Source organism: Biomphalaria glabrata, chromosome 15 (genome assembly GCF_947242115.1).
Source record: "Biomphalaria glabrata chromosome 15, xgBioGlab47.1, whole genome shotgun sequence".
NCBI classification, from domain to species: Eukaryota; Metazoa; Mollusca; class Gastropoda; family Planorbidae; genus Biomphalaria; species Biomphalaria glabrata.
Genome location: NC_074725.1, coordinates 24,052,958 through 24,079,866, shown reverse-complemented (window position 1 = coordinate 24,079,866; position 26,909 = coordinate 24,052,958). Strand labels below are relative to the sequence as shown.

Genomic DNA, 26,909 nt, shown 5'->3' with positions numbered 1-26,909 from the left:
CGTAAGTATTGTTTATATCAAATAGTTTTCTGTTGATTTATGTATATATATATATATATATATATATATATATATATATATATATATATATATACACATCTTAAATATAAATACATTCATTGTTTTGATATGAGATAAAAAAAAATTCCAACGATAATGATAAACTACAGGACAACTTGGATTATGATTGTATATTTTATTTTGAATTTGCTCAGGTATTAAATGACTGTGTGTGACATGATTGAATTACATTATTAGAACAATACTCACTAGCATAATGTTATATGTCAAGGACATCAATTACTCACTAGCATAATGCTATCTGTCAAAGACATCACTCGCTCACCTGCATAATGCTATCTGTCAAAGACATCACTCGCTCACCTGCATAATGTTATCTGTCAAAGACATCACTCGCTCACCTGCATAATGCTATCTGTCAAAGACATCACTCGCTCACCTGCATAATGTTATCTGTCAAAGACATCACTCGCTCACCTGCATAATGTTATCTGTCAAAGAAATCATTCGCTCACCTGCATAATGTTATATGTCAAGGACATTAATTACTCACTAGCATAATGTTATCTGTCAAAGACATCACTCGCTCACCTGCATAATGCTATCTGTCAAAGACATCACTCGCTCACCTGCATAATGTTATCTGTCAAAGACATCACTCGCTCAACTGCATAATGTTATATGTCAAGGACATTAATTACTCACTAGCATAATGTTATCTGTCAAAGACAACAGCCGCTCACCTGCATAATGTTATCTGTCAAAGACAACAACCGCTCACCTGCATAATGTTATCTGTCAAAGACATCACTCGCTTACCTGCATAATGTTATCTGTCAAAGACATCATCCGCTTACCTGCATAATGTTATCTGTCAAAGACATCACTCGCTCACCTGCATAATGTTATCTGTCAAAGACATCACCCGCTCACCTGCATAATGTTATCTGTCAAAGACATCACTCGCTCACCTGCATAATGTTATCTGTCAAAGACATCACTCACTGACCTGCATAATGTTATCTGTCTAAGACATCACTCGCTCACCTGCATAATGTTATCTGTCAAAGACATCACTCGCTCACCTGCATAATGTTATATGTCAAGGACATTAATTACTCACTAGCATAATGTTATCTGTCAAAGACATCACTCGCTCACCTGCATAATAATATCTGTCAAAGACATCACTCGCTCACCTGCATAATGTTATCTGCCAAAGACAACAGCCGCTCACCTGCATAATGTTATCTGTCAAAGACATCACTCGCTTACCTGCATAATGTTATCTGTCAAAGACATCACCTGCTTACCTGCATAATGTTATCTGTCAAAGACATCACTCGCTCACCTACATAATGTTATCTGTCAAAGACATCACCCGCTCACCTGCATAATGTTATCTGTCAAAGACATCACCCGCTAACCTACATAATGTTATCTGTCAAAGACATCCCCCGCTCACCTGCATAATGTTATCTGTCAAAGACATCACTCGCTTACCTGCATAATGTTATCTGTCAAAGACATCACCCGCTCACCTGCATAATGTTTTCTGTCAAAGACATCACTCGCTCACCTGCATAATGTTATCTGTCAAAGACATCACCCGCTAACCTGCATAATGTTATCTGTCAAAGACATCATTCGCTCACCTGCATAATGTTATCTGTCAAAGACATCACCCGCTCACCTGCATAATGTTTTCTGTCAAAGACATCACTCGCTCACCTGCATAATGTTATCTGTCAAAGACATCACCCGCTCACCTGCATAATGTTATCTGTCAAAGACATCACCTGCTTACCTGCATAATGTTATCTGTCAAAGACATCACTCGCTCACCTACATAATGTTATCTGTCAAAGACATCACCCGCTCACCTGCATAATGTTATCTGTCAAAGACATCACCCGCTAACCTACATAATGTTATCTGTCAAAGACATCCCCCGCTCACCTGCATAATGTTATCTGTCAAAGACATCACTCGCTTACCTGCATAATGTTATCTGTCAAAGACATCACCCGCTCACCTGCATAATGTTTTCTGTCAAAGACATCACTCGCTCACCTGCATAATGTTATCTGTCAAAGACATCACCCGCTAACCTGCATAATGTTATCTGTCAAAGACATCATTCGCTCACCTGCATAATGTTATCTGTCAAAGACATCACCCGCTCACCTGCATAATGTTTTCTGTCAAAGACATCACTCGCTCACCTGCATAATGTTATCTGTCAAAGACATCACCCGCTAACCTGCATAATGTTATCTGTCAAAGACATCACCCGCTCACCTGCATAATGTTATCTGTCAAAGACATCACTCGCTCACCTGCATAATGTTATCTGTCAAAGACATCACTCGCTCACCTGCATAATGTTATCTGTCAAAGAAATCATTCGCTCACCTGCATAATGTTATATGTCAAGGACATTAATTACTCACTAGCATAATGTTATCTGTCAAAGACATCACTCGCTCACCTGCATAATGCTATCTGTCAAAGACATCACTCGCTCACCTGCATAATGTTATCTGTCAAAGACATCACTCGCTCAACTGCATAATGTTATATGTCAAGGACATTAATTACTCACTAGCATAATGTTATCTGTCAAAGACATCACTCGCTCACCTGCATAATGTTATCTGTCAAAGACATCACTCGCTCACCTGCATAATGTTATCTGTCAAAGACATCACTCGCTCACCTGCAAAATGTTATCTGTCAAGGACATTAATTACTCACTAGCATAATGTTATCTGTCAAAGACATCACTCGCTCACCTGCATAATGTTATCTGTCAAAGACATCACTCGCTCACCTGCATAATGTTATCTGTCAAAGACAACAGCCGCTCACCTGCATAATGTTATCTGTCAAAGACATCACTCGCTTACCTGCATAATGTTATCTGTCAAAGACATCACCCGCTTACCTGCATAATGTTATCTGTCAAAGACATCACTCGCTCACCTGCATAATGTTATCTGTCTAAGACATCACTCACTGACCTGCATAATGTTATCTGTCTAAGACATCACTCACTGACCTGCATAATGTTATCTGTCTAAGACATCACTCACTGACCTGCATAATGTTATCTGTCTAAGACATCACTCACTGACCTGCATAATGTTATCTGTCTAAGACATCACTCACTCAACTTCATAATGTTATCTGTCAAAGACATCACTCGCTCACCTGCATAATGTTATTTGTCAAAGACATCACCCGCTCACCTGCATAATGTTATCTGTCAAAGACATCACTCGCTCACCTGCATAATGTTATCTGTCAAAGACATCACCCGCTCACCTGCATAATGTTATCTGTCAAAGACATCACTCGCTCACCTGCATAATGTTATCTGTCAAAGACATCACTCGCTCACCTGCATAATGTTATCTGTCAAAGACATCACCCGCTCACCTGCATAATGTTATCTGTCAAAGACATCACTCGCTTACCTGCATAATGTTATCTGTCAAAGACATCACCCGCTCACCTGCATAATGTTTTCTGTCAAAGACATCACTCGCTCACCTGCATAATGTTATCTGTCAAAGACATCACCCGCTCAACTGCATAAAGTTATCTGTCAAAGACATCACTCGCTCACCTGCATAATGTTATCTGTCAAAGACATCACCCGCTCACATGCATAATGTTATCTGTCAAAGACATCACTCGCTCACCTGCATAATGTTATCTGTTAAAGACATCACCCGCTCACCTGCATAATGTTATCTGTCAAAGACATCACTCACTGACCTGCATAATGTTATCTGTCTAAGACATCACTCACTCACCTTCATAATGTTATCTGTCAAAGACATCACTCACTCACCTGCATAATGTTATCTGTCAAAGACATCACTCGCTCACCTGCATAATGTTATCTGTCAAAGACATCACACGCTCACCTGCATAATGTTATCTGTCAAAGACATCACCCGCTAACCTGCATAATGTTATCTGTCAAAGACATCACTCGCTCACCTGCATAATGTTATCGGTCAAAGACATCACCCGCTCACCTGCATAATGTTATCTGTCAAAGACATCACTCACTGACATGCATAATGTTATCTGTCTAAGACATCACTCAATCACCTTCATAATGTTATCTGTCAAAGACATCACTCACTCACCTGCATAATGTTATCTGTCAAAGACATCACTCACTCACCTGCATAATGTTATCTGTCAAAGACATCACTCACTCACCTGCATAATGTTATTTGTCAATGACATCACTCACTCACCTGCAGGACGTACGTCTCAGAGACTTGGAAACAAAGACGAAAAATGCAAGGACGTTGCCAGTGACAGCAGTGACACAGATGGTAGGGGTGCTGACCAGGAAGATGTTCTTTAACACCTGCAATGACAAGTGTTTGGACACTTCTAGAGTTAACGGTGCTGCAGAACGGGATATGGAATAGAAACAATTGTTATATCATTGTGCTCTAATGGTAAATATTGTGGTACTATTAACTTGCATAGAAATAGAATAAAATGTTTCAAGATAATCAAATGACTAAAATAGTTCCTGAATAGTCGACAAGAAGCTGTATGTATTAAGTATTAGCTGCATACAAAATGAGCGGAATTCAATTAAGAAAATAAAACAAACTCAATTCATTTTAAAAATCTTGAAAATCGTCACAATTGGAGCGTGTTTTTAGATTGCAGCCTGCTCGGTGTCAATGACTCTAGCAGTTTGACTTAAAATTTCACCAGACAGCTTTATCTTTATGTAATTGTTTGACATTTCAACTTTCAAGATCTTTGCGTTAAAAGTTAAGGCTGCTACATCCTATTGTCGTAAAGAGCACACATATACACAGATTATGACCAAGTCTTCTAGAGTGATATTTAAAAAAATCTAAACTGACCATTTAAAAAACTAAAAGTTTAAAAAAATAATTCAAATGTCCAGCTCGAGATGGACATTCATGAATAGAAGTCACATTATGTCCTGCCTTCTATCTGACAGTCGAGATAAACGAGGACAGAATACTATTTGGCATTTTCAGATGTAACTCAATTTCTCACGATCCCCGAGGTTTTCAAAGTTGACACGCTCTCACACATCTAAATAAATAAACCTAAATAATAAATGACATGTATTGTGTGAAGGTTGGAAGGTCCCAAGTGTTCAATTCTAGGACAACACAGGGAAGAGAGGCCAAGGGAGAAAACTTATTTAAGGGGCATTATTCAGACTAGAGAAAAATAAAGTATATAATAGCTCAAATTCTGACGTGAACTTGTGACACAAAATGATTTGAACAGAAAAACATTTAAACAAGAAAAACATAAAAAATATACGTAATAATAATAATAATAATAATTTTATTTATAAAGCGCTGTTGAAGAACACAATGTAGTCTCAAAGCGCTGTGATAACATTACTAATATCAACTCGAAAGCTAAAATGACAATCTAATCTATACTGAAGAACAACAAAGCTTATATGAAGTGTAATTGTATCAATTCGTTTGGATCAGTCGTGTAATTACACGTATGATTAACATAGTCCTAATAGACGTAATATTCTGCTCGATTAGAAATATTTTTAAAATTGTTTCTGTTTAGTTTTTGGCTTTCTCAATGCGCTGTGATCCTATCACTTGTCTCAATGCGCTATGATCCTATCACTTGTCTCAATGCGCTATGATCCTAGCACTTGTCTCACTACTCTGTGATCCTATCACTTGTCTCAATACGCTATGATCCTATCACTTGTCTCACTACGCTATGATCCTATCACTTGTCTCAATACGCTTTGATCCTATCACTTGTCTCAATACGCTATGATCCTATCACTTGTATCAATACGCTATGATCCTATCACTTGTCTCAATGCGCTATGATCCTGGCACTTGTCTCAATACGCTATGATCCTATCACTTGTCTCAATGCGCTATGATCCTATCACTTGTCTCAATGCGCTATGATCCTATCACTTGTCTCAATGCGCTATGATCCTATCACTTGTCTCAATACGCTATGATCCTATCACTTGTCTCAATCCGCTATGATCCTATCACTTGTCTCACTACTCTGTGATCCTATCACTTGTCTCACTACGCTATGGTCCTTTCACTTGTCTCAATGCGCAATGATCCAATCACTTGTCTCAATACGCTATGATCCTATCACTTGTCTCAATGCGCTATGATCCTATCACTTGTCTCAATACGCTATGATCCTATCACTTGTCTCAATGCGCTATGATCCTATCACTTGTCTCAATACGCTATGATCCTATCACTTGTCTCAATGCGCTATGATCCTATCACTTGTCTCAATACGCTATGATCCTATCACTTGTCTCAATGCGCTATGATCCTATCACTTGTCTCAATACGCTATGATCCTATCACTTGTCTCAATACGCTATGATCCTATCACTTGTCTCAATGCGCTATGATCCTATCACTTGTCTCACTACGCTATGGTCCTTTCACTTGTCTCAATGCGCAATGATCCAATCACTTGTCTCAATACGCTATGATCCTATCACTTGTCTCAATACGCTATGATCCTATCACTTGTCTCAATACGCTATGATCCTATCACTTGTCTCAATGCGCTATGATCCTATCACTTGTCTCAATACGCTATGATCCTATCACTTGTCTCAATGCGCTATGATCCTATCACTTGTCTCAATGCGCTATGATCCTATCACTTGTCTCAATATGCTATGATCCTATCACTTTCTCAATACGCTATGATCCTATCACTTGTTTCACTACGCTATGATCCTATCACTTTCTCAATACGCTATGATCCTATCACTTGTCTCAATACGCTATGATCCTATCACTTTCTCAATACGCTATGATCCTATCACTTGTCTCAATACGCTATGATCCTATCACTTTCTCAATACGCTATGATCCTATCACTTGTCTCAATGCGCTATGATCCTATCACTGTCTCAATATGATCCTATCACTTGTCTGGGCCAGCTTTGAAAAGGGAGAGAAGAAGGGAAGTATCTTGGTGAATGTTTACAGAATCCTTTTTTAAATGCATAAAAACAAATGTTCACTCAGGGCTAAAGAGTCCTCAAGGGGACTAATTCAACTTTTACCACTACATTTGTCAAGTACAACTTCTTTCCTTTGTTGAAGATACCAAACGAAATAATTCACTGTCAATAATGAGTTAACTAATTGGTTAATTTTTTAAAATGATTCTTGCGTTGTCAACCCAAAATGTTAAAAACTCAATCCAAGATTGGATGTGTGAGTAATAACGTGTATAAACTTTTTGTCAGACAGACTTATATAGTTCGTCCATCGTGGTTCGATGATGACCACCTTGTCATCCAGGGGGCTGAGGGCTCTGCACTGGTGTTCTATGCCTCCCCATGTGGCTGTGAGCCCGGAATGTTCGGTTGCACACTAGGTAGGCTATTCCAGCTGGAGCTAGTGTCGTGGGCCTTGGTTTTTTTTCAGCGCGACGCCATGATGCCCTGACTTACAGACAGACTTACTGAGTTGATATAAGCTTTGTAAAAAGAAGTGTACTCAGTGCTTATAAACACAAATATTTTTTTGTGAGTCAAAATTGTTTTGAAAGTGTCAAGAAATCTTCGTGATATCGTAACACCTATAGAAAAAAACACGTTATTATTATTATTATAGCTTTAATAAAGCGCTACTTTCATGCTTATAGCATGCTCAGAGCGCTTTGTCCAATCTCATTTGTGGACCGGTGGTGGGGGGGGGGGGAGGGGGTATCTAGGAGTTGGTTTTCCGTGCTGCCTTTAGGCAGCTCAGTAAACGCAACTCTGCCCGAGTCGAACCCCCTTCTAGGTAGCCGAGACAAGCCAAGTTCAAGCGCACTTAGCCTCTCGACCAAGCTTCCCACCACGTGTCAAAACTGAATCGGTCTTTCTGTCTGGTAAAAAGTTTAAACGTTTTTTTTTCCTATTCTCGGATCAAGTTAAAACTTTGCACAATTATTCATAGTCGATGACAATACACGAGTCGATCCAAAAATTAACCAATTAATTAATCATTTAGTTCTAATTAATTAGTGTTGTTGTTGAATATAGCAGAAAGGGGAGCTAAACCCTTTGATTGTTCAGATAAATGGTAATAATTAGCGGTTCTTTACTTCAATAAACTTTGTGTTGTTGTTTTTTTTATTTTATTTTTCCCCTTCTAGTTTATTTTTTAAAATGTTTTCTTGTATAGTAGCTGTAATTCAGTTTGAGTGTTTATTTCAAACTGTCTAGTACACGCCACTATAACTATTTCAAATTCTATACGCATCTCTCTACGGTTATCTGTCCTTGTTCCTCTATTCACTGTTGTATTTTGTCAGTGCTCTGATTACTAGACACAATAAAAGAAAAACCTCTTACCAGAATGAATGCTGTATTGTTGGAAATCCCACTGGAGGCCAGGCTGAGGTTACTAGGTGGCTGCTCATTGTACGATAACGTGGAGAGGCGGTCACTTGCGTCCATTTCAGGCCACTGGTCACTCAATATCTTGAATCTAAATCACGAGAGACATAAAAGTGTCATAATCAAAAATGTGTTAGAGCATGCCAGATGATAGTATACATTTCTAGAGACAACATAGACAGAAGCATGAGGCGCTGACATTGTCACTTTAGAGATTGTTTTATTTATACCTATCTTATTTTTAGCTGCAGCCTACGTGTCTTCAAGGAAAAAGTAACAAACAAACAAATAAACAATACGTGTACAGAGGCGTCAAGTAAATGGCACATCACGTGACTTAATGTGCATAATTTCGAGTAATCCTTCTTCACCCAGATCCAATCTAGTAACATTGAAAGAATCAGAAATAAGAGAATTGTGTGTGTGTGTGTGTGGGGGGAGAGTTCATTGTTTAAAACTATATAAATGCTGTATGAAAAAGGTTTAAGATCTCATGGAAAGAAGTAGATCTACTATTATCTGTAGAGATCACCTTAACTCTATTATATTTATTGTGTTTCGCTATGAGATACATCTGGCAACTAGTGACAGTAAAAAAGTCTTGTTTCAGACTTGAGTAAGGTCATACAAGGTTATTGAAGAGTTGAAGTCATTATTGGTCGTACTACAAATTGTAATTGGGTTTTAAATTATTTTTTTACTCAAAAAATCTCTCCAAATATCTCTCCAAACATCGCTCCAAATATCTTTCTAAATATCTCTCCAAATATCTCTTCAAATATCTTTCCAAATATCTTTCCAAACATCTTTCCAAACATCTCTCCAAATATCTTTCCAAATATCTCTCCAAATATCCCTCCAAATATCTTTCCAAATATCTTTCCAAACATCGCTCCAAATATCTTTCCAAATATCTCTCCAAATATCTCTCCAAATATCTTTCCAAATATCTCTCCAAATATCTCTCCAAATATCTTTCCAAATATCTCTCCAAATATCTCTCCAAATATTTCATGTACTTTAGGCATAAAATACAAATCAGGACTTTTCATATGGTCCTTTAGGTCAGAGGTAGAAATAATACATAACCTCAATGGATATGACTTTTAAGTCTAATATAATCATCTATGAATATTTAAATTTACAATATCAGAGAATATAATATCTTTTTAAAATAATCAAAATATTGGCCGAAATCTCATCAAAATATTTTAAAGCCATTGCCACCACTAAACCCCCCCCCCAAAAAAAAAAAAAAAGAAAGAAAGAAAAAAGTAAAATTAATTTGGAATCCACGTTCAAGAAACTCGTTTCATTTTTCGATTTCGTAGTTGCATTCATTTTTCTATTCTACGGAGCAACAACGATGTCTTCCGGTCTAGAGCATTCTATCACAGTGTTTACAAGAGAAACAGAGGTCTTGGCGAAACAAATGTTTTGAGTAGATGAAAGACAAACTTGTTTCGTAGAATATTTCTCTTAAAGATAATGTCCATGTCACAAGGGGTAGAGGTGCACACAGTGCAATGTAAAACTGACTTGGAAGCAACTAAAACTAAAAATTCTACTATCAAAACATTTTTGTCTTTATAAAAGTCACCCCCTTTTTTTTCATTTCTTTTCAACATTTATCTTTGAGATGAGCGCAAAATTTGACGTTTTGCTTCTAGAACATAATGAAAGCCTAGTATGTCTTGACAAATAGTGCCAACACAATAGGGTGACCTTGATTTCATCAATCTGAGATGGAGAGAAAACAAAAAGATAATTTGAATTCTCAGTTGTTGTTTTGTGTCTTATCCACACTGGACTGACCTCTCTCTCTCTCTGTCCCCATCAAGGGCGTCATTTATCAGCACCATGAATAAATATTTGTGCTCAGTAAAATGATAATTTCTATATTTGGATGAATGTTAGGATCATTTGATGATGACACCCAAACGTGAACCCTAATGTAGTGGATGGAAATCTGAGAGTTGTGGAATACATTCTAGACTACAGACCTATATATATTTTAGACCTAGACTAGAAAACAAAGTCAAAGTCGTATTCGATCGTTATGTACGCAACTCTTTTTCAAGCTGTAATATTGTAGAATAATGTAGAATGTATTTCCCTTTTTCGATATCAACAACAAAAAAAAGCAATAATTAATTGACTAATTGTTTTTTTTTTAAATTAATTCATGTTACGTACAATAAATAGTGATCAACTTGATCCGATAATTGGTGTGGGAGAAATAACTTGTACAATTATGTGAGGTGATAAAACCCAACAAATTTAGCCATGTTGAAGGATTAATGTCTTTTTTTGTTTCAAGCAAAATAATTAATTACCAGTAATTATTTGACTCATTGGTTAATTTTCTTTTAGTGATTCATGTTTTATTAGGTACAATAAATAATTGTGTAAAGTTTCAACTTGATCCGAGACTAGGTGTAGGGAGAAATAACGTGTTCCAAATCTTGGACCAGACAGACAGAGGGAGTTGACAAAAGTGATAAGCTTTGTGACAATTCTTAAGAAATAGATTTGGAATAGATGCCGTAGTGAATAGACAACAAAAGAATGAAAGATCTGCTTCAAATATAGATATATAAAAGCCGTAGATAATGCGTGACAATACTAAGTAGATGTATATGCCGACAAAATACTTCAACAAAAAAAAAAGGTGATGTAGGCTGCACTTTCTGTTCCAACAAGTTCGAATCCTACCGAGCAATTGTCAGATAAATATCAAAGTCTTAATCTACCGGCTACTAGGATTAATTACACAATCTCTAATTAAACTTTTACTAACAAAATTTAAATTTTTGAGTCCTATATTATTTTTTTGTTTAAGATTAAAAAAAAGGGTTTCACAAGCAGGTCTACATTTTGTTTGTCCAATATTTGTCTATGAAAAAAGCAACACCATTACTTTGAATGTTTACGCCCCGAAAGGTCAGCTGACTGGTTGCCTAGAGACTATTGACACATTTCTTGTTTGGATTCCCAGATAGCTATTTACAGATTTACAAAAACACAAAGTCATTTATTTGGTGAAACATTGGATACGTTCTAAGGAACATTGGGATTGGATACACTGTGTGTGTGTGTGCGTGTGTGTGACAGTTTGATTAATTTTACATTTTTGAGGAACAGTTTCATATATTTTACTCTGTGAGAGACTCTGTGAGAGACAGACAGTTTCATTAGTTACTGTAAGTGTATGTGTTTGCTTGTTGGTCGAAGTATTTGTTTGTAGGACCTGCGGTTGCAATGCCTCTGTGCCCACATGACTGTTTCATCACGCCTATAGCTCTCTATGCCTACATGACCCGGTCTAATCACGCCTATACCTCTCTATGCCTACATAACTCTCTATTCACGCCTATATCTCTCTATGCCTACATGACCCTGTCTAATCACGCCTATACCTCTCTATGCCTACATAACTCTCTAATCACGCCTATATCTCTCTATGCCTACATGACTCTCTCTAATCACGCCTATATCTCTCTATGCCTACATGACTCTCTCTAATCACGCCTATATCTTTCTGTGCCTACATGACTCTGTCTAATCACGCCTATATCTCTCTATGCCTACATGACTCTCTCTAATCACGCCTATATCTCTCTGTGCCTACATGACTCTGTCTAATCACGCCTATATCTCTATATACCTACATGACTCTGTCTAATCACGCCTATATCTCTATATGCCTACATGACTCTCTCTAATCACGCCTATATCTCTCTGTGCCTACATGACTCTCTCTAATCACGCCTATATCTCTCTGTGCCTACATGACTCTGTCTAATCACGCCTATATCTCTCTATGCCTACATGACTCTCTCTAATCACGCCTATATCTTTCTGTGCCTACATGACTCTGTCTAATCACGCCTATATCTCTCTATGCCTACATGACTCTCTCTAATCACGCCTATATCTCTATATACCTACATGACTCTGTCTAATCACGCCTATATCTCTCTATGCTTCCATGACTCTCTCTAATCACGCCTATATCTCTATATACCTACATGACTCTGTCTAATCACGCCTATATCTCTCTATGCTTACATGACTCTGTCTAATCACGCCTATATCTCTCTGTGCCTACATAACTCTCTAATCACGCCTATATCTCTCTGTGCCTACATGACTCTGTCTAATCACGCCTATATCTCTCAATGCCTACATGACTGTCTAATTACATGGTAAGTATTGCAAGATAATGAATGGGAAACATTTTCTTTATATTTAATAATTTTAACGTATGTTCCGTTGGTCAAAACTGTCAGAAGATATTTGACACTAGACTGATCTAGAACTGTTACTTTATTTCCAGGGTAGAGTTTTCACAAAGTATTGAAATAATTAAAATAAAGTAATCTTATAAAAATATTTGCCTAAATGCATCTAATTCATTGCAATGTTTCGCCTTGGTATAGAAGAGACAGAGAGGGAGCCAAAGGAACCAAAACATGTACAGAAAAAGTCGCGTCTGTTGTAAAATGATGACACCTGATGACACCTGATGACACATGATGGCACCATATAATCCAAAATAACAAGAAGAAAGTAAAAAGAATAACAGCGAAAACGAGATGACAGAAGAGAAAACAGACATTGAAAGTGCATACTGACAGAGAAGAAAATAAAATAATAAAGCGGAACTCGTGTCCCTCTCTTAATAGCCACTGGGGATAACCTGAATTGATCTTAATCAGCTAGGGTAAAGGGGGGGGGGAGAAGGGGTACTAATGGGACAAAAAGCCCAAGTACTTCGGGGTCATCCTCGATCAGAAATTGACCTTGTGCGACCGTATCCAGCATGCACGCGAAACAGCCTCCGAGAGGCTGAACATAGTAAAAAAGCTGGAACGAAATGGGGAGTAAAAGCGGGTGTGCTGAGATCACTGTACATGGGTGCAGTTCGGTCTCATACAGTCTACCTGTTCAGGTCTGGGCTTCGCAAACGTCTCTAGCGAAGCTAGAAGCTTTTCAGAATCAAGCCATCAGAAGCATCTGTTTCGCACAACGTCAATAACCGCCGGCGAGATTATGGCCAACGTGCCGCCTTCCTGCTAGCTCAATAGAGATACAGGCGGCTGAAGGAGGGATGTCCGCTCAGAACTCTGGTCGACAACTGGGAGGGCAAGAGACCTTTCAAAAATCGGCCCTGCTTCATGCATGTGGCGCGTGGGCTTGTTAGCGAGATGAATCTACCAGTGGAGCGGACTGCTCTTTCCCCGTCCTGTTCCTTCCCCCCTGCCAAAGCTTTCGGCATGCCGACGGTGCAGGAGAGCCTACTTGACCCGGAGGTGACAAAGCGGTGCGATCCTACACGGCTACTACATGCAGCCAGAGAAACTATCGCTTCGTATCTGGCTGGAGTGTCCACCATCTACACGGACGAATCTGTGCAGACGCTCGAGGGTACTGTGAGAGCAGGATATGGGGCGGTGGTTCGACTCTCTGGCAATCCCGAAAGTGTAAAGCTGAGTGGACCCTGCCATGGGAAAAGCAGCACGGAAGCTGAGCTGGAAGCAATGCTCGTAGCATTGGAGTGGGTAGCGGAAAGATTCGGAAATGGATCCACGGCCCTGCGGACGTGGTCATTTTCAACGCTTCGATATCTGCCCTCAATGGCCTTGAAGGACAGCATGCAGGCGTCGGGAAGGTAGAAGCGTTCATCGCGGCGGTGGAGCGCCTTCTACAGCTCAATGTACACAGTTTTATTCACTGGGTTCCATTCCATTGTGATCTGGTCAGTCACCAGAGGGCTGACTTTTTAGCGAAGTCCGCTGCAACGTGCACCCTAGATGATGAACCGTGCAGTCTCGCGAGTGTACGATCCCTAGCCGACATCAGTTTGTTGGCACTTTGGTACGACAGTTGGGACGCTTCCAACAAGGGCCGAGAGCTACACAGGCAGATGAGTTGACCAGACAGTGAGGACGCATGGTGGGAGCTCTGCCGTGTGGAACAGGCAGTCCTAGCCCAGTTCCGAGTCGGGCATTGTCCAATAGGTGCGTACTTTGGACGGTGGAAGGAGAACTACGACACTGCATCGAGGACGACGAGACAATAGAGCACATTCTTTATGAATGTCGAGCTCTGCATGAGGGACGATTGGGACAAGGAATGGAGAGAGAGAATACTGGTCCATGTGCGGCAAGAGGTCTGTCATTGTACGGGGATAAGGCGACCTTACAACTCACTGCCCGCTTCCTCTTCCGTGCTCTAAGGGAGTAATTCTCTACATGGTTTGTTACTAATAGGGTTTCTGGTTCATTACATATTTGAAAATCCCTTCGGGCCCCCAACTTGAGGGGGTCTCCCAAATGAGTGTCGAAAATTTATTGTTTACATTAAATATTTCGCTATCATCTCATGTCATGATGTCGAATGTCAAAATGCAGGGGCCCCTAAAGAGATCAAGCCCGGGGCCCCCAAAATCGCTAGCTACGCCACTGATGTTAATATAGATAAACTGCTATTCTTTTCGACCGATGCTGAACATATACATTCGAGGGTTGGTATGCTTATGTATTATGTCTGTGTGTCACTGTATGTTTTTGTACGTGCGTACGTGTGTTGAGGATATATTTTTTTTTATATGGTTGAGCATTCCGATTGTACATGCCTAATGGATCATTGGTTTAGAACCCTATCACCTGACATCCAGCACTTAATGCCGTCTTAAGTCAACACATGGAACCTGCTCTTAAGAACTGCACACTATCGCATTTACTGATAATGTCCCAATTTGTTCTCATTGTGAGATTCACAGTTTGTTATTGGAGTCAATCAATATTTGTGTGACTGAGATTAATTTAAAACCATTTTAATGTTTGTGTTACAAATTGGCCTGAGACTGTCATTCAAATTGAGCATTTTCTTCCCCCCCCCCTCTCTCTCTCTCTCTCATTCTGTCTTTTTAATTGCTATGTAAAAACTATGAAACTACTTCTAACATCATCAGAAAAGGAGGCTTACAGCAAGAGTAAGCACGAAAATTAGTAATAGCTACGCCTCTGTTAAAATTACGTTTGTCATTAATTACAAAAGCTTTAAAATTGAAATATAAAACCATGTGTTTATAATCTTCAATATTTTCATTTTGTAAAAAGTTTTTACGTTTTAAATCCTAGAAAATAAGATTCATTCATTCCGAGCCCAACTTTCTAAATACTTTGTGTAGTGCAGAAAGTGTCTGTGTGTGTGTGCGGGTAATGTTAGAAGAAAACTTCTTGTCAAGTACTTTCCAGAAAGAAAAACTTGCTGGCAGGTTTGTATTAATGTACGCAATCACAGCTTCAACTCAACATGCTGTATTCAATTACAGAAGTACCTCGTTCTCAGGGAGTCCTATATTCTTCTGAGGCCCAACACCATAGAAATAAATGACAAGTCAGATCATCTGTTTGGCAATTTAAAAAAAAACAACATTTTTTTGATGTCTTGGGATTTTCACAATTTCGAACTTGTCTTTCTTGCTGCAATTCACTTATAACATTGTGAAACTTTGATAATCCTTCACGATTTATTGCCGATAATTAAAATAGCCAGCTACATGTGCACCTCCTCTATGCAGTTGTCGATCGGGTATTGGTTAGTTTAATATGGAATTGGAGGTAGATTACAATTTGATAGAAAGCTCTTTGCATATCAGTCTCAATTAATGTTTTAAAAATGTCATTATCATTATGTTTATGATGTCTCTGTTTTCCCATGTGATGATTGGGTTTGAAAAACTCGATTAAAGTTTGTTATTATTGATGATAAAAGTAATCAAAAACATTTAACATTGTATTTCATAATGCGTCATTACGATTTCTAATATTAATATATTAATGCTCTACGTATACAGCTTCGTTACATATGCTACACATCAAAGTAAGAATGAACTAGTTACAAGTAGGAATGACTTGCCAGCTAGTCTTTTGCTGTTTTTATTCACGGTTTATCCGGCCATCAGACCAAAGACAACAGTACATACAGTGATTTTACTAAAGGTGTTACTCTAGTCAAATGTGAATATTCGTTTGTTATGAATCTCACTGCTCTATTTTGTGTCTGTTCCAGTTTCTTAATGTTTTCTTGAGTTGATGGGTCCCAATCGGAGGATGCATATTCTATTATTGGCCTAACCAAGGTTAAATAACATTTTAGTTTTATGTTCTTATTTGATTTATAGAAATTTCTTTTAATATATCCTAATGTTTTGTTTGATTTTTGTGTAGTTTCATCAATATGTGGATTCCATGACAGTTTTTCATTTATTATAACACCTAGGTATTTAGTCTGTGTTACTGGTTTGCCATGAATAAGATAAGTGGAATTAATTTGTTTTAGTTTTTTTATTACTCTTAACAACTGACATTTTTCTGGGTGGAAAGACATGCTCCAATTTGATTCCCATTTCTGTAATTCATCTAATTCTCTTTGTAAAATATCTGTGTCTTGTGTTGTTTTTATTGTTCTATATATTATGCAGTCGTCTGCAAATAATCTGACTTTTGTTCCTGAAGTAATGCAATTCATATCATATGTCAAAAGGAAGCTATGCATCTGTTTAGTTGTACATTGTAACACGTAGATCTACTTATTAGCCTCTGATATTATTGTATATTACTTTGTATTTGAAATGGACTTAGCCGTATTTATCAAAATGTAAATTTGGTCAGTGAAATCTGTAACAGTGAGTTTGTAAAACAAAACCAGGAAGTAATCATTACTTTATAGACCCATGGAAATAATTTGTGATGTCCATACAATATATTTTACATTTACACTCTTGTATGTAATGGTTTTGTTTCAGAGCGACTATATAAACATGTGACTTTTGACTGAACAAAACTACCTGTGGGCACATATGTGACATTCTAGTATTGACTTATTGAGCATGTTCTGTAATATACATGACTATTTTATTGAGCATGTTCTGTAATATACATGACTATTTTATCGAGCACGTTCTGTAACATACATGACTATTTTATTGAGCACGTTCTGTAACATACATGACTAGTTTATTGAGCACGTTCTGTAATATACATGACTAGTTTATTGAGCATGTTCTGTAACATACATGACTAGTTTATTGAGCATGTTCTGTAATATACATGACTATTTTATTGAGCACGTTCTGTAACATACATGACTAGTTTATTGAGCATGTTCTGTAACATACATGACTAGTTTATTGAGCATGTTCTGTAATATACATGACTATTTTATTGAGCATGTTCTGTAATATACATGACTATTTTATTGAGCATGTTCTGTAATATACATGACTATTTTATTGAGCATGTTCTGTAATATACATGACTATTTTATTGAGCATGTTCTGTAACATACATGACTATTTTATTGAGCACGTTCTGTAACATACATGACTATTTTATTGAGCATGTTCTGTAACATACATGACTATTTTATTGAGCACGTTCTGTAACATACATGACTATTTTATTGAGCACGTTCTGTAACATACATGACTATTTTATTGAGCATGTTCTGTAACATATATGATTATTTTGACTTTAAACTAGATAATAGAATAACGATAGTTTCGTTGGATTATTTTTTTAAATGGAATTTGTCTTTTTCTTTCTTTCTCTCTGTCAGTTTGTCTATCTGTCTATCTTTTATATATAATGATAGAGCACATCGACATAGATCTATAAGTGATGTCAGTGGTTTGAAAATTAGTTTCTCTACTGCTGAGGCTGTAGAAAACCCTAGGATTAGATTTGGGCTCAAGTTGTCTTGGTATCTCATTCAGTACAGTGGCGTTAGTTTGGCAAGAAATTGACAAGAGGGCTTTTGAGAAGTAACAGTAGTCATCAATCAACTGACCAACAGAAAGTGTGGTAGCTTCAGACACACCAGCCACTCATACCAACACATACACACAAATACCCATTAAAACACATTCACACACACACACACACACACACACATATATATATATATATATATAAAGATACAGACTGTCACACTTCAATACATTTGAAAACATTAAAAAACGTTACAAATAAACACGCACGATAGTGCTGGCCAGATCGAAATAAAATAGTGACAAATTCAATCAAATACATTGTATTGTGACTTTTTACCTAGGTTGAAAGTCAATGCCAAACTATAGTTATAAAGTTGTACGTTTGTACAAGTCGCTGAGCTCCATCAGTGAAAAGTAGATTTGGTTTTTGATATACAATTGTTGACTAGAAGAGTAGCAGGATGTAGCACTGTGTAGATACCTCAGAATAAGCATTTTTTTTATAGTTTTAAATACCAGATATAAGGCGTGAGAGTAGCCAAGAGAGTTTTGAGGCTAAAAAATTTCCAATTTAAAAAAAAAGTAAAAATAGTCAACAAATTCCCTGAGATTGAAACCCCGCCTCCAATATAATGAAAAAAGCTTGTCACAAAATTCAATGAGCGTAGCCAAAAGAGGTTTTATGGTCAACCAATAATAAACTGAAGCAAAAGTATCGTTACCAATTTCTAACAGTCGCTGGGCTCCATTAATGAAGTGAAATGATTTGCAGATTTGACATTTGACCAACGATTTGTTAATAAAAGAGTAGCAGGTTAATGCATTATAGACATTGACTTTCAACTAACTCCATGTATATATGTGGAGATCTTTTGTGTGTATACTTAGTAAACACATTGTTCTAATTAAGAAGATGTACTGATTTATAAAGTATTCTTTTTATGTATTTGTTGGGGAGTTCTGTTGGACATACACTGTTATTATATGACTTTAAAAATTCCTTTGAATCTATGCTACTCCACAATAAGCTGAATGGACTTCGCCTAAACCGTAAGACTTGTATTGCTTTATGCATTTATTTTTTTGTGCTCCAATGAAAATGATAGTCTATACAAGATTTTCATTTATGGCGGAAAAACTAGAAAATGATTTTTTTATGCATTTGGTATTTTGAATATTTATTTTGTAATATGCTTTTTTTTAAACGTATATGAAAGTTTTTGTTAGTTGTTTAGCGCTGCACAATGACATTTTCTAAGGTCTTTCGTTTGTAGCAAACAATGATTCGATACGTGCAACTTTCACTTGATGACTTTCAAAACAAATGGACAACTAATTAACTGTAATCAAGGAATATATATACACGAAGATCGACTACTACACATTGATATAGTGTTGACGTTTTTAGCACATTTTCTTTCTTTTTTTCTTTTTTTTTTCTTTCCTTTTTAAACATCTCATCATCATTTCTGCCTGTGGTTTTGGAAATAGACCACCAACCAACTTCCTGAAGACGTATTGTTTCTAGGCCAGACATTCCAACTGTACCCACGTCTATCTGCTTGACATCTGCATCCAAATCTCTGCGCCTATTTCTGGGCGTCCCATCTGGCTCTTTCCTTTAATAAAGTCCTTGAAATGATATAACTATAAAGCTATATAAAGCTTAAATACCTATATTTAATATCACAAGATGAACTTCCTTTTTTAAGCATTTTGTTTGAAACTCTCCTCTGTAGAGACTATAAGAACTCTGCCCGGAACACATAAGAGCTGCCTATAATTGTGTGTGTGAGCAAAGTTCTACAAACAAAATGAAATGTATGTTTTTAATGTTTCGGGCAAAAGTCTAATTTATTTCTACAATCGGTCTACAAGATCCAAGTGTCTTTTTTAGTAAGTCCTAGTTCTTCATTTTTAAATTTATTAAACGCTTAATTTTATTACATTATTGTTTGATGTAAGCAGCAACAGCTATTAAGTAAATGTAGGCGAATAATAGAATACTCTTGTTCCGTAAAGTTCAATGCATGTTTTGTGTTATTCACACATTGTCATAGTTTCTAGTTTTACCAAAGGTGCTGTTAGTTCTCCCGTGGCTCACATCTTTCAAGTTCTTAAGTTTTCTTTGCTAAATCTTTTTGTGTGTTCGTTAAACCTTTCCCTTTCTAAGGATTTCCTTCTAGTTGTAATAATCCTGAGTGATGCTCTGAAAAAGAGACAGGATTATCAACTTGTATTGATTTAGCCTCGGGGACATCCCAGGACTGCAAGTGTCTTGCTCAGCTGATCCGGGTAAAGTCCATTGGCTTAGTTGACCAAGCTGCTCAGTACTGGTACTAACATAAGAGCTAACTATCGATAGTCGTAACACGTAAACGCCAGCCATTTTGACTATTTAGGAAGGCTCTATAAAGTTACAACTTAGTAATGTAGATAAAGTCCAATGTCAAATAAAACTAATGGGTAACTCATAGACCAGTTGCTCTCGTCACTATGGTCCAGAGTTCGAGCCATGCCCACCGTCCAGCCGTCCTGAGCTTGGACATTTGAAACAAATGAAATCTTAAGCCTAAACAATTCTCTCAATCAACTCACGTCGAAGTAAACCCTCAGAAAAAATAATTTTTGTTTATCTGCATGGACGAAATGTTTAGACAATTTTTTCAGTCATTTTTTGTCCACGAAGTGAAGCTACTGAAACCAAGTCCAGAGCAACAGGAACTATAGTGGACTATGAACAGAACAATGTTTCTCATCAGTATTATATCTTGTTTTTTGTGTGTTTTAAATATAGTATCAGTCTAAAATCTTGCTATTGTTTAAAATAAAGTATCAGTATTATATATTGGTTTTGTTTGCTAAGTTTTGCCTTTAATTTCATTCTCTCTCTCTTTCTTTCTCAAGCTCCCTCTCTCTTTCTCTCTCCCTTCCTAGGTGATGGTGAGGAGAAGTTAAGCGATTCGTTGATGGCTGTGTAGAATGATGAAATATGAGCTGATCTATAATAATTTGTGTTAACAAGGGCAGACGATCTTGAGACATCAAAGAGTAACAATGTGTTTTTGTTGTGAGTTAGAGTTTGTTTAAATATCAATGTATTTCATTTTTATTAGATCTAGATCCCATTTCAAAATAAATCTGGGAATATTGTAAAAAAAAATTTATATTGAGATTTTTGTAACAAGAGAAAGTTGTTCAAGTTATTTAACGTTTTTTTTTAAAAATTAAAAACATAATACGCGTGCATGGGTTCAGTTGTACTAGATGTTTGGAGCTACAAGCCAACGTCCGACTTATAACAAATAGTTAAGTGAGTGTATTGAGACTTAGAGTGGGGAACGTTAGAATTTCATTTAGTGATTATTTCCCAAATTCCTCTCTTCTATTTATTAATGTCTCAATAATTTCTTTGGCTAACTTTATAATTTCTACATAGTTTTGTACGTTGTACATATGTCTTTAAAAAAATTAATAGCCCCCCCCCCTTCTTTTTCATCATTGCAATATATAGGACAAACAATGTAAAGTTCATCTGTTTCTATGGCCGAATTTGAACAACGGCGTCATGTGACCGACAGATCGACCAACCACCTTTAATTCCCCAAATGTCAGGTACCCATTAGAGATGGGTGGACTTAAGGCCGTCTTAAAAAGTACCAATATTCAAAATCCCAGTCTTCATCAAGATTCAAACCCAAGACTCCTGTATTCGGAAGCCAAGCGTTGTACCACCCAGCGACAACGCCCCCCCGCCCCACCCAGCCTACATATTTCTTCTCTATTCCAAACGATTTGATTTCTGTCCACTACATTTTTTTACGTCTGACACAGTTCTTGGTTGAAAGACGGACAGTTTTGGAGACATAATAATGTAATATCAATCACTGCTAGAGGGATAAAAAATACAACAGAAAAACTATTAGCCAAGCTAAGCCGAGAACGATACATCATTGTAGCTGCTTGCAAAATGTCACAGAAAAGTTTTTTAAACAAAAGCTTTTCTTGTCACCTAATATTTCATTTGTCGAATTTGTCGCCGAGATAGAAATCATTAGAAACCTTTTTTTACATCTTAGAATCAAACAACAAAGAAGCTGTAAACATTGTCTAAAAAATGGGTGGACCTCATAAACTAGACTTTAATAAAGCAAAAAAATGTTTAAATTTTTTTCTTTTTAAATTAAAGAAAATAAACAAGGTTATAAAGACACACAAACTCAAAATCGACCCCCGAAGTTGTTCACCCAGGCTGCTCAAAAGGTTTCAGTGTTTTCAGCAAGAATATCAGAAACTATGAAGTACAAAGTATCAACTTTATCTCCACCGATACAAAAAGAAGAGATGTGTGCGTTTCGAAAGTGTTGCAGATACTGTCACCACCACATGATAGCTCAGGTTACGGAGATTTATAAATGTTATTATTATGATATTGTTAATATTCATATGTATTCAATGAACTGATAGTAATGAAGATATGATTCAATGTGAACCTGACCTAACTGATGTTATTGAATGATTATCGAATTGATTTATTTATTTTGTAAAGGGCCAATCTCTCATTCAAGGCCCGAATAAAAAACGTTTTCCCTTTGGTTAAATGTTTAAGAATGTTCTAAGCTCATTTGCGTAAAAATGCATACTGCTATATAATGCACACATTTGCTAGAATGTTATCTTCCTTTCTTTTGTGGTGTCCCTGTTTTTTTTTTTGTTACACTATGAATAGTGAATAGTTGTAGAAATTGTTTATTTTTGTTATAAAAAAAATTGCTTGCATAGTTAAATGAAGAAGTTAAACCTTTTGCTTTTAGAAAACAAAAAGTAGCCTTTGCATCAGAACTTTGAAAGATCTAAAATGTGACAAAATGTTTACTTTAGTTTTAAAAGAAAAAGAGTCAACTTATATACATACTAAATTAGAGTCAACTTATATACATACTAAATAGATTCTAATTTAAAACAGCAATTAATAAGCAATTAAGTAGCCTTTGCATCAGAACTTAGGCAGGTACACCAGATTATAATTTCGGATTTTCATTATCTTTTCTAGTTTTTGAGATCTAAACGGACGGACCGATGTTAGGACAGGCCACACAAAAATAATAAGTTTCTTCTTTCGGGGCGCTATGTTATAGTTAATAGATGATGGAAAATGTATAGGCCTATTTGTTGCAATTATAATAATACAAGAAATGAACAATCGCTTAAAGCTGGGATTATTAAGAGACGAAAAGAAACATGATATTTATGAAATAGCTGTGCAGTATTTAGTATGACCAGACTATGTATATCAATAGAATACATCGGGAGTAGTGAACAAAGACATTTCAAAATGATGAAGTGTAGATAGAACTTTTGATTTCAGCTTAGCTCAGACAAACTAATATAAGACTCGTTTATGAACAAGAGCTAAACTTGACAATGAGTTGACACACTTCAGTTTAGTCACTGAAATAGATTGGGAAACTGAGTCTGTCATAGCTTGCAAGTGGTGATGAGCCTGTCATAGCTTGCAAGTGGTGATGAACCTGTCATAGCTTGCAAGTGGTGATGAACCTGTCATAGCTTGCAAGTGGTTATGAGCCTGTCATAACTTGCAAGTGGTGATGAACCTGTCATAACTTGCAAGTGGTTATGAGCCTGTCATAGCTTGTAAGTGAAGATGAACCTGTCATAGCTTGCAAGTGGTGATGAACCTGTCATAGCTTGCAAGTGGTGATGAACCTGTCCTAGCTTGCAAGTGGTGATGAACCTGTCATAGCTTGCAAGTGGTGATGAGCCTGTCATAGCTTGCAAGTGGTGATGAGCCTGTCATAGCTTGCAAGTGGTGATGAGCCTGTCATAACTTGCAAGTGGTGATGAGCCTGTCATAGCTTGCAAGTGGTGATGAGCCTGTCATAGCTTGCAAGTGGTGATGAACCTGTCCTAGCTTGCAAGTGGTGATGAACCTGTCATAGCTTGCAAGTGGTGATGAACCTGTCCTAGCTTGCAAGTGGTGATGAACCTGTCCTATCTTGCAAGTGGTGATGAACCTGTCCTAGCTTGCAAGTGGTGATGAACCTGTCATAGCTTGCAAGTGGTGATGAACCTGTCCTAGCTTGCAAGTGGTGATGAACCTGTCCTAGCTTGCAAGTGGTGATGAACCTGTCCTAGCTTGCAAGTGGTGATGAACCTGTCATAGCTTGCAAGTGGTGATGAACCTGTCATAGCTTGCAAGTGGTGATGAACCTGTCATAGCTTGCAAGTGGTGATGAGCCTGTCATAGGTTGCAAGTGGTGATGAACCTGTCCTAGCTTGCAAGTGGTGATGAACCTGTCATAGCTTGCAAGTGGTGATGAGCCTGTCATAGCTTGCAAGTGGTGATGAGCCTGTCATAGCTTGCAAGTGGTGATGAGCCTGTCCTAGCTTGCAAGTGGTGATGAGCCTGTCATAGCTTGCAAGTGGCGATGAACCTGTCATAGCTTGCAAGTGGTGATGAACCTGTCATAGCTTGCAAGTGGTGATGAACCTGTCATAGCTTGCAAGTGTTTGTCATTATTTATTATTTATTAAGAGATTGCGAGGTTTCACAAATACATTCACGTTAACAAACAAATGCTTCTATTACAGACCTATCTTACAATATCAGGAGATCAGTTTTCTATTTTCAGAAAAAATCTTGGCTATTTCATTTTGACAATTAAAAAAAAAAGAAAACACCAACTTTCACAAAGACTTATTTATGTGATCCCTTTAGTAGTGCAGCATTTTATTTCTAAGTTCTTAAATGAAGTAGCACAGAGTGAACAGCAGTGAGCATTCATTATGGAGTCTTTGTGTGTGCATTTAAGGGAGATTTAAGAAAGCTTTTATTTCGGCTTTTAAAATGTCTCGGATAAAAATCACGAAATGTCTTTGCGTGAGACTTGAATATATCAAGAGTGGAGTCGATCAATGTCAAACAGGGATCACTTCTTCCTGACATTACATTCTCCTGTTTAGACATAAAACATTGAGCGTTGTTGGAGATGTGTTCTCCTGCCAAGGAACTCTTCACTTCATCTGAAGGACACTAAGATTAGAAGTCTCTATTTGAAGGAGAATACAGTTTAAGACACAATTACAGAAAAACAACATTCCTTCATGTTGACATTTTTTTCCCAGCATCAAACAAATACTTTCTATATTAGTAGATTGTGTAAATACAAATTTAGTTGAGATTTGTGTGGCCTACTTGGGTTTATTCTTTTAGATATCAAAGCTTTCTTTGTAATTGTACCCTAAACCCAAGATGGTTGCCAGATAAAAATGAGGTGTATGTCCCAGTCAATATTTAAGAAAATTATATCACGAGTACGCTACTCTACCTTAACGCGGCACTCGGGTAGAAACGATCGCAGGAGGAAGTGATTAGGCTAAATGGGTAGTAACACTAATTTCCTTTAGAAGTGTCTAAGAGAATGCGAGAGCTTTCCAGTGGCATAGTGGGGAGTTGTAAAAGACCTTGCACGACCCTGTCAATAATTTAGGCGCCGTTCCTCGAGGGACTGTTTCATCAATGGCGAATCCTGCACGGTTAGCTTAGTATTAAGTCTTATATATTGGGTATATTGATAGGAAAATGTCGGTGGTTCCCGGTGTGCTCGACTTTCGGCCACGTATTCTAGTTCGTGCAACCTGAGTGTCCGACACATTGGAAAAAACAGTGTTTAATATGGACATTTACTTGTACTTCTTACAGACAGAAAAGTTTGTTCAATCAGGCTTACAAGTCTTCGGCTCCACTCTTTTGACAATAAAACATTCTGTAAGTAGTTCATTCTTGTCATGGGATTACAAAATTAAGTCAAAATAATGTGTTGTTACGATTCTCTGTCTCCTAATCAGCACTTCTGTAACCAACTGATCAGCACATCAACAACTTGATAACACGAGTTCCAAATAATCTGGTACTTTAATAATATAACAGCCAATATGACACAATTGGCAGTACATCAGCAACTAAAAGTGCTACACTTTACTGTCACTATCTCTTCCTGGACTCGTACATTCACTTGAGGACTCCACCAGGACCGACTTCATGGCCGACTCACAGTCCCAGTCTCCTCGCTGTCCTGTCTTGAACTGCCTCTTTCTTACACACTGTCTCTCGTCCGTGAAGGATTTCGATCACATGACCATAACACGTGTCATATTTGTGTGTACTAGCGGTACTGTCCGTTGTCCATCGCCAGCCGTTGACCTGAGTGATTTGCCGAAGTTCATGTGTGTCAGCTGAATCTACAGTTAACCCTATCGCGCCGCCAATAGTGTTCTAACAGTATTATGTCAGTTGGGTATATTGAAAGGAAATTATAAACATGCTGTTCACATGTCACTCCCATTTCTTCCAAATGACTATAAATACTGGCCAGGCCTTGAACTCAAATAATGACAACCTTAGTAAAAGTAACATTTGAGGTGAAGACAGGCACGATTAGTACAACTGTAACGAAAGTAAATATCTCGTGTGCTGGATGCTACAACCAAAAGCTTTTCTTTTGGCCTACTCCAGTCCTGGAGAACAATGTGTAACAAAGCTCGGGGTGAACATTATGAAAGCCCATTGTCGTCCTAAAAGAAATGTTAGCCAGATTTCTTTTATGATCTGGACATGATTAACAGGACATGATTAAC

The 26,909-nt window shown here is 37.4% G+C and overlaps 1 protein-coding gene across 6 annotated transcripts in view; it reads right to left on the bottom strand.

Moving 5' to 3' along the window:
* LOC106072725 (cholecystokinin receptor type A-like) overlaps positions 1 to 26,909 on the bottom strand; it is a 156,898-nt gene that overhangs the window by 10,779 nt on the left and 119,210 nt on the right. For all 6 annotated transcript variants that reach the window (XM_056011912.1, XM_056011908.1, XM_056011913.1 and 3 more), the window contains 2 exons: positions 8,423 to 8,558; positions 4,299 to 4,414 (listed from right to left, as the gene is read on the bottom strand). In XM_056011912.1, coding sequence (XP_055867887.1) covers positions 4,299 to 4,414; positions 8,423 to 8,527 — 221 coding nt within the window. In that variant the 5' untranslated portion in view covers positions 8,528 to 8,558. The remainder of the gene's footprint in view (positions 1 to 4,298; positions 4,415 to 8,422; positions 8,559 to 26,909) is intronic.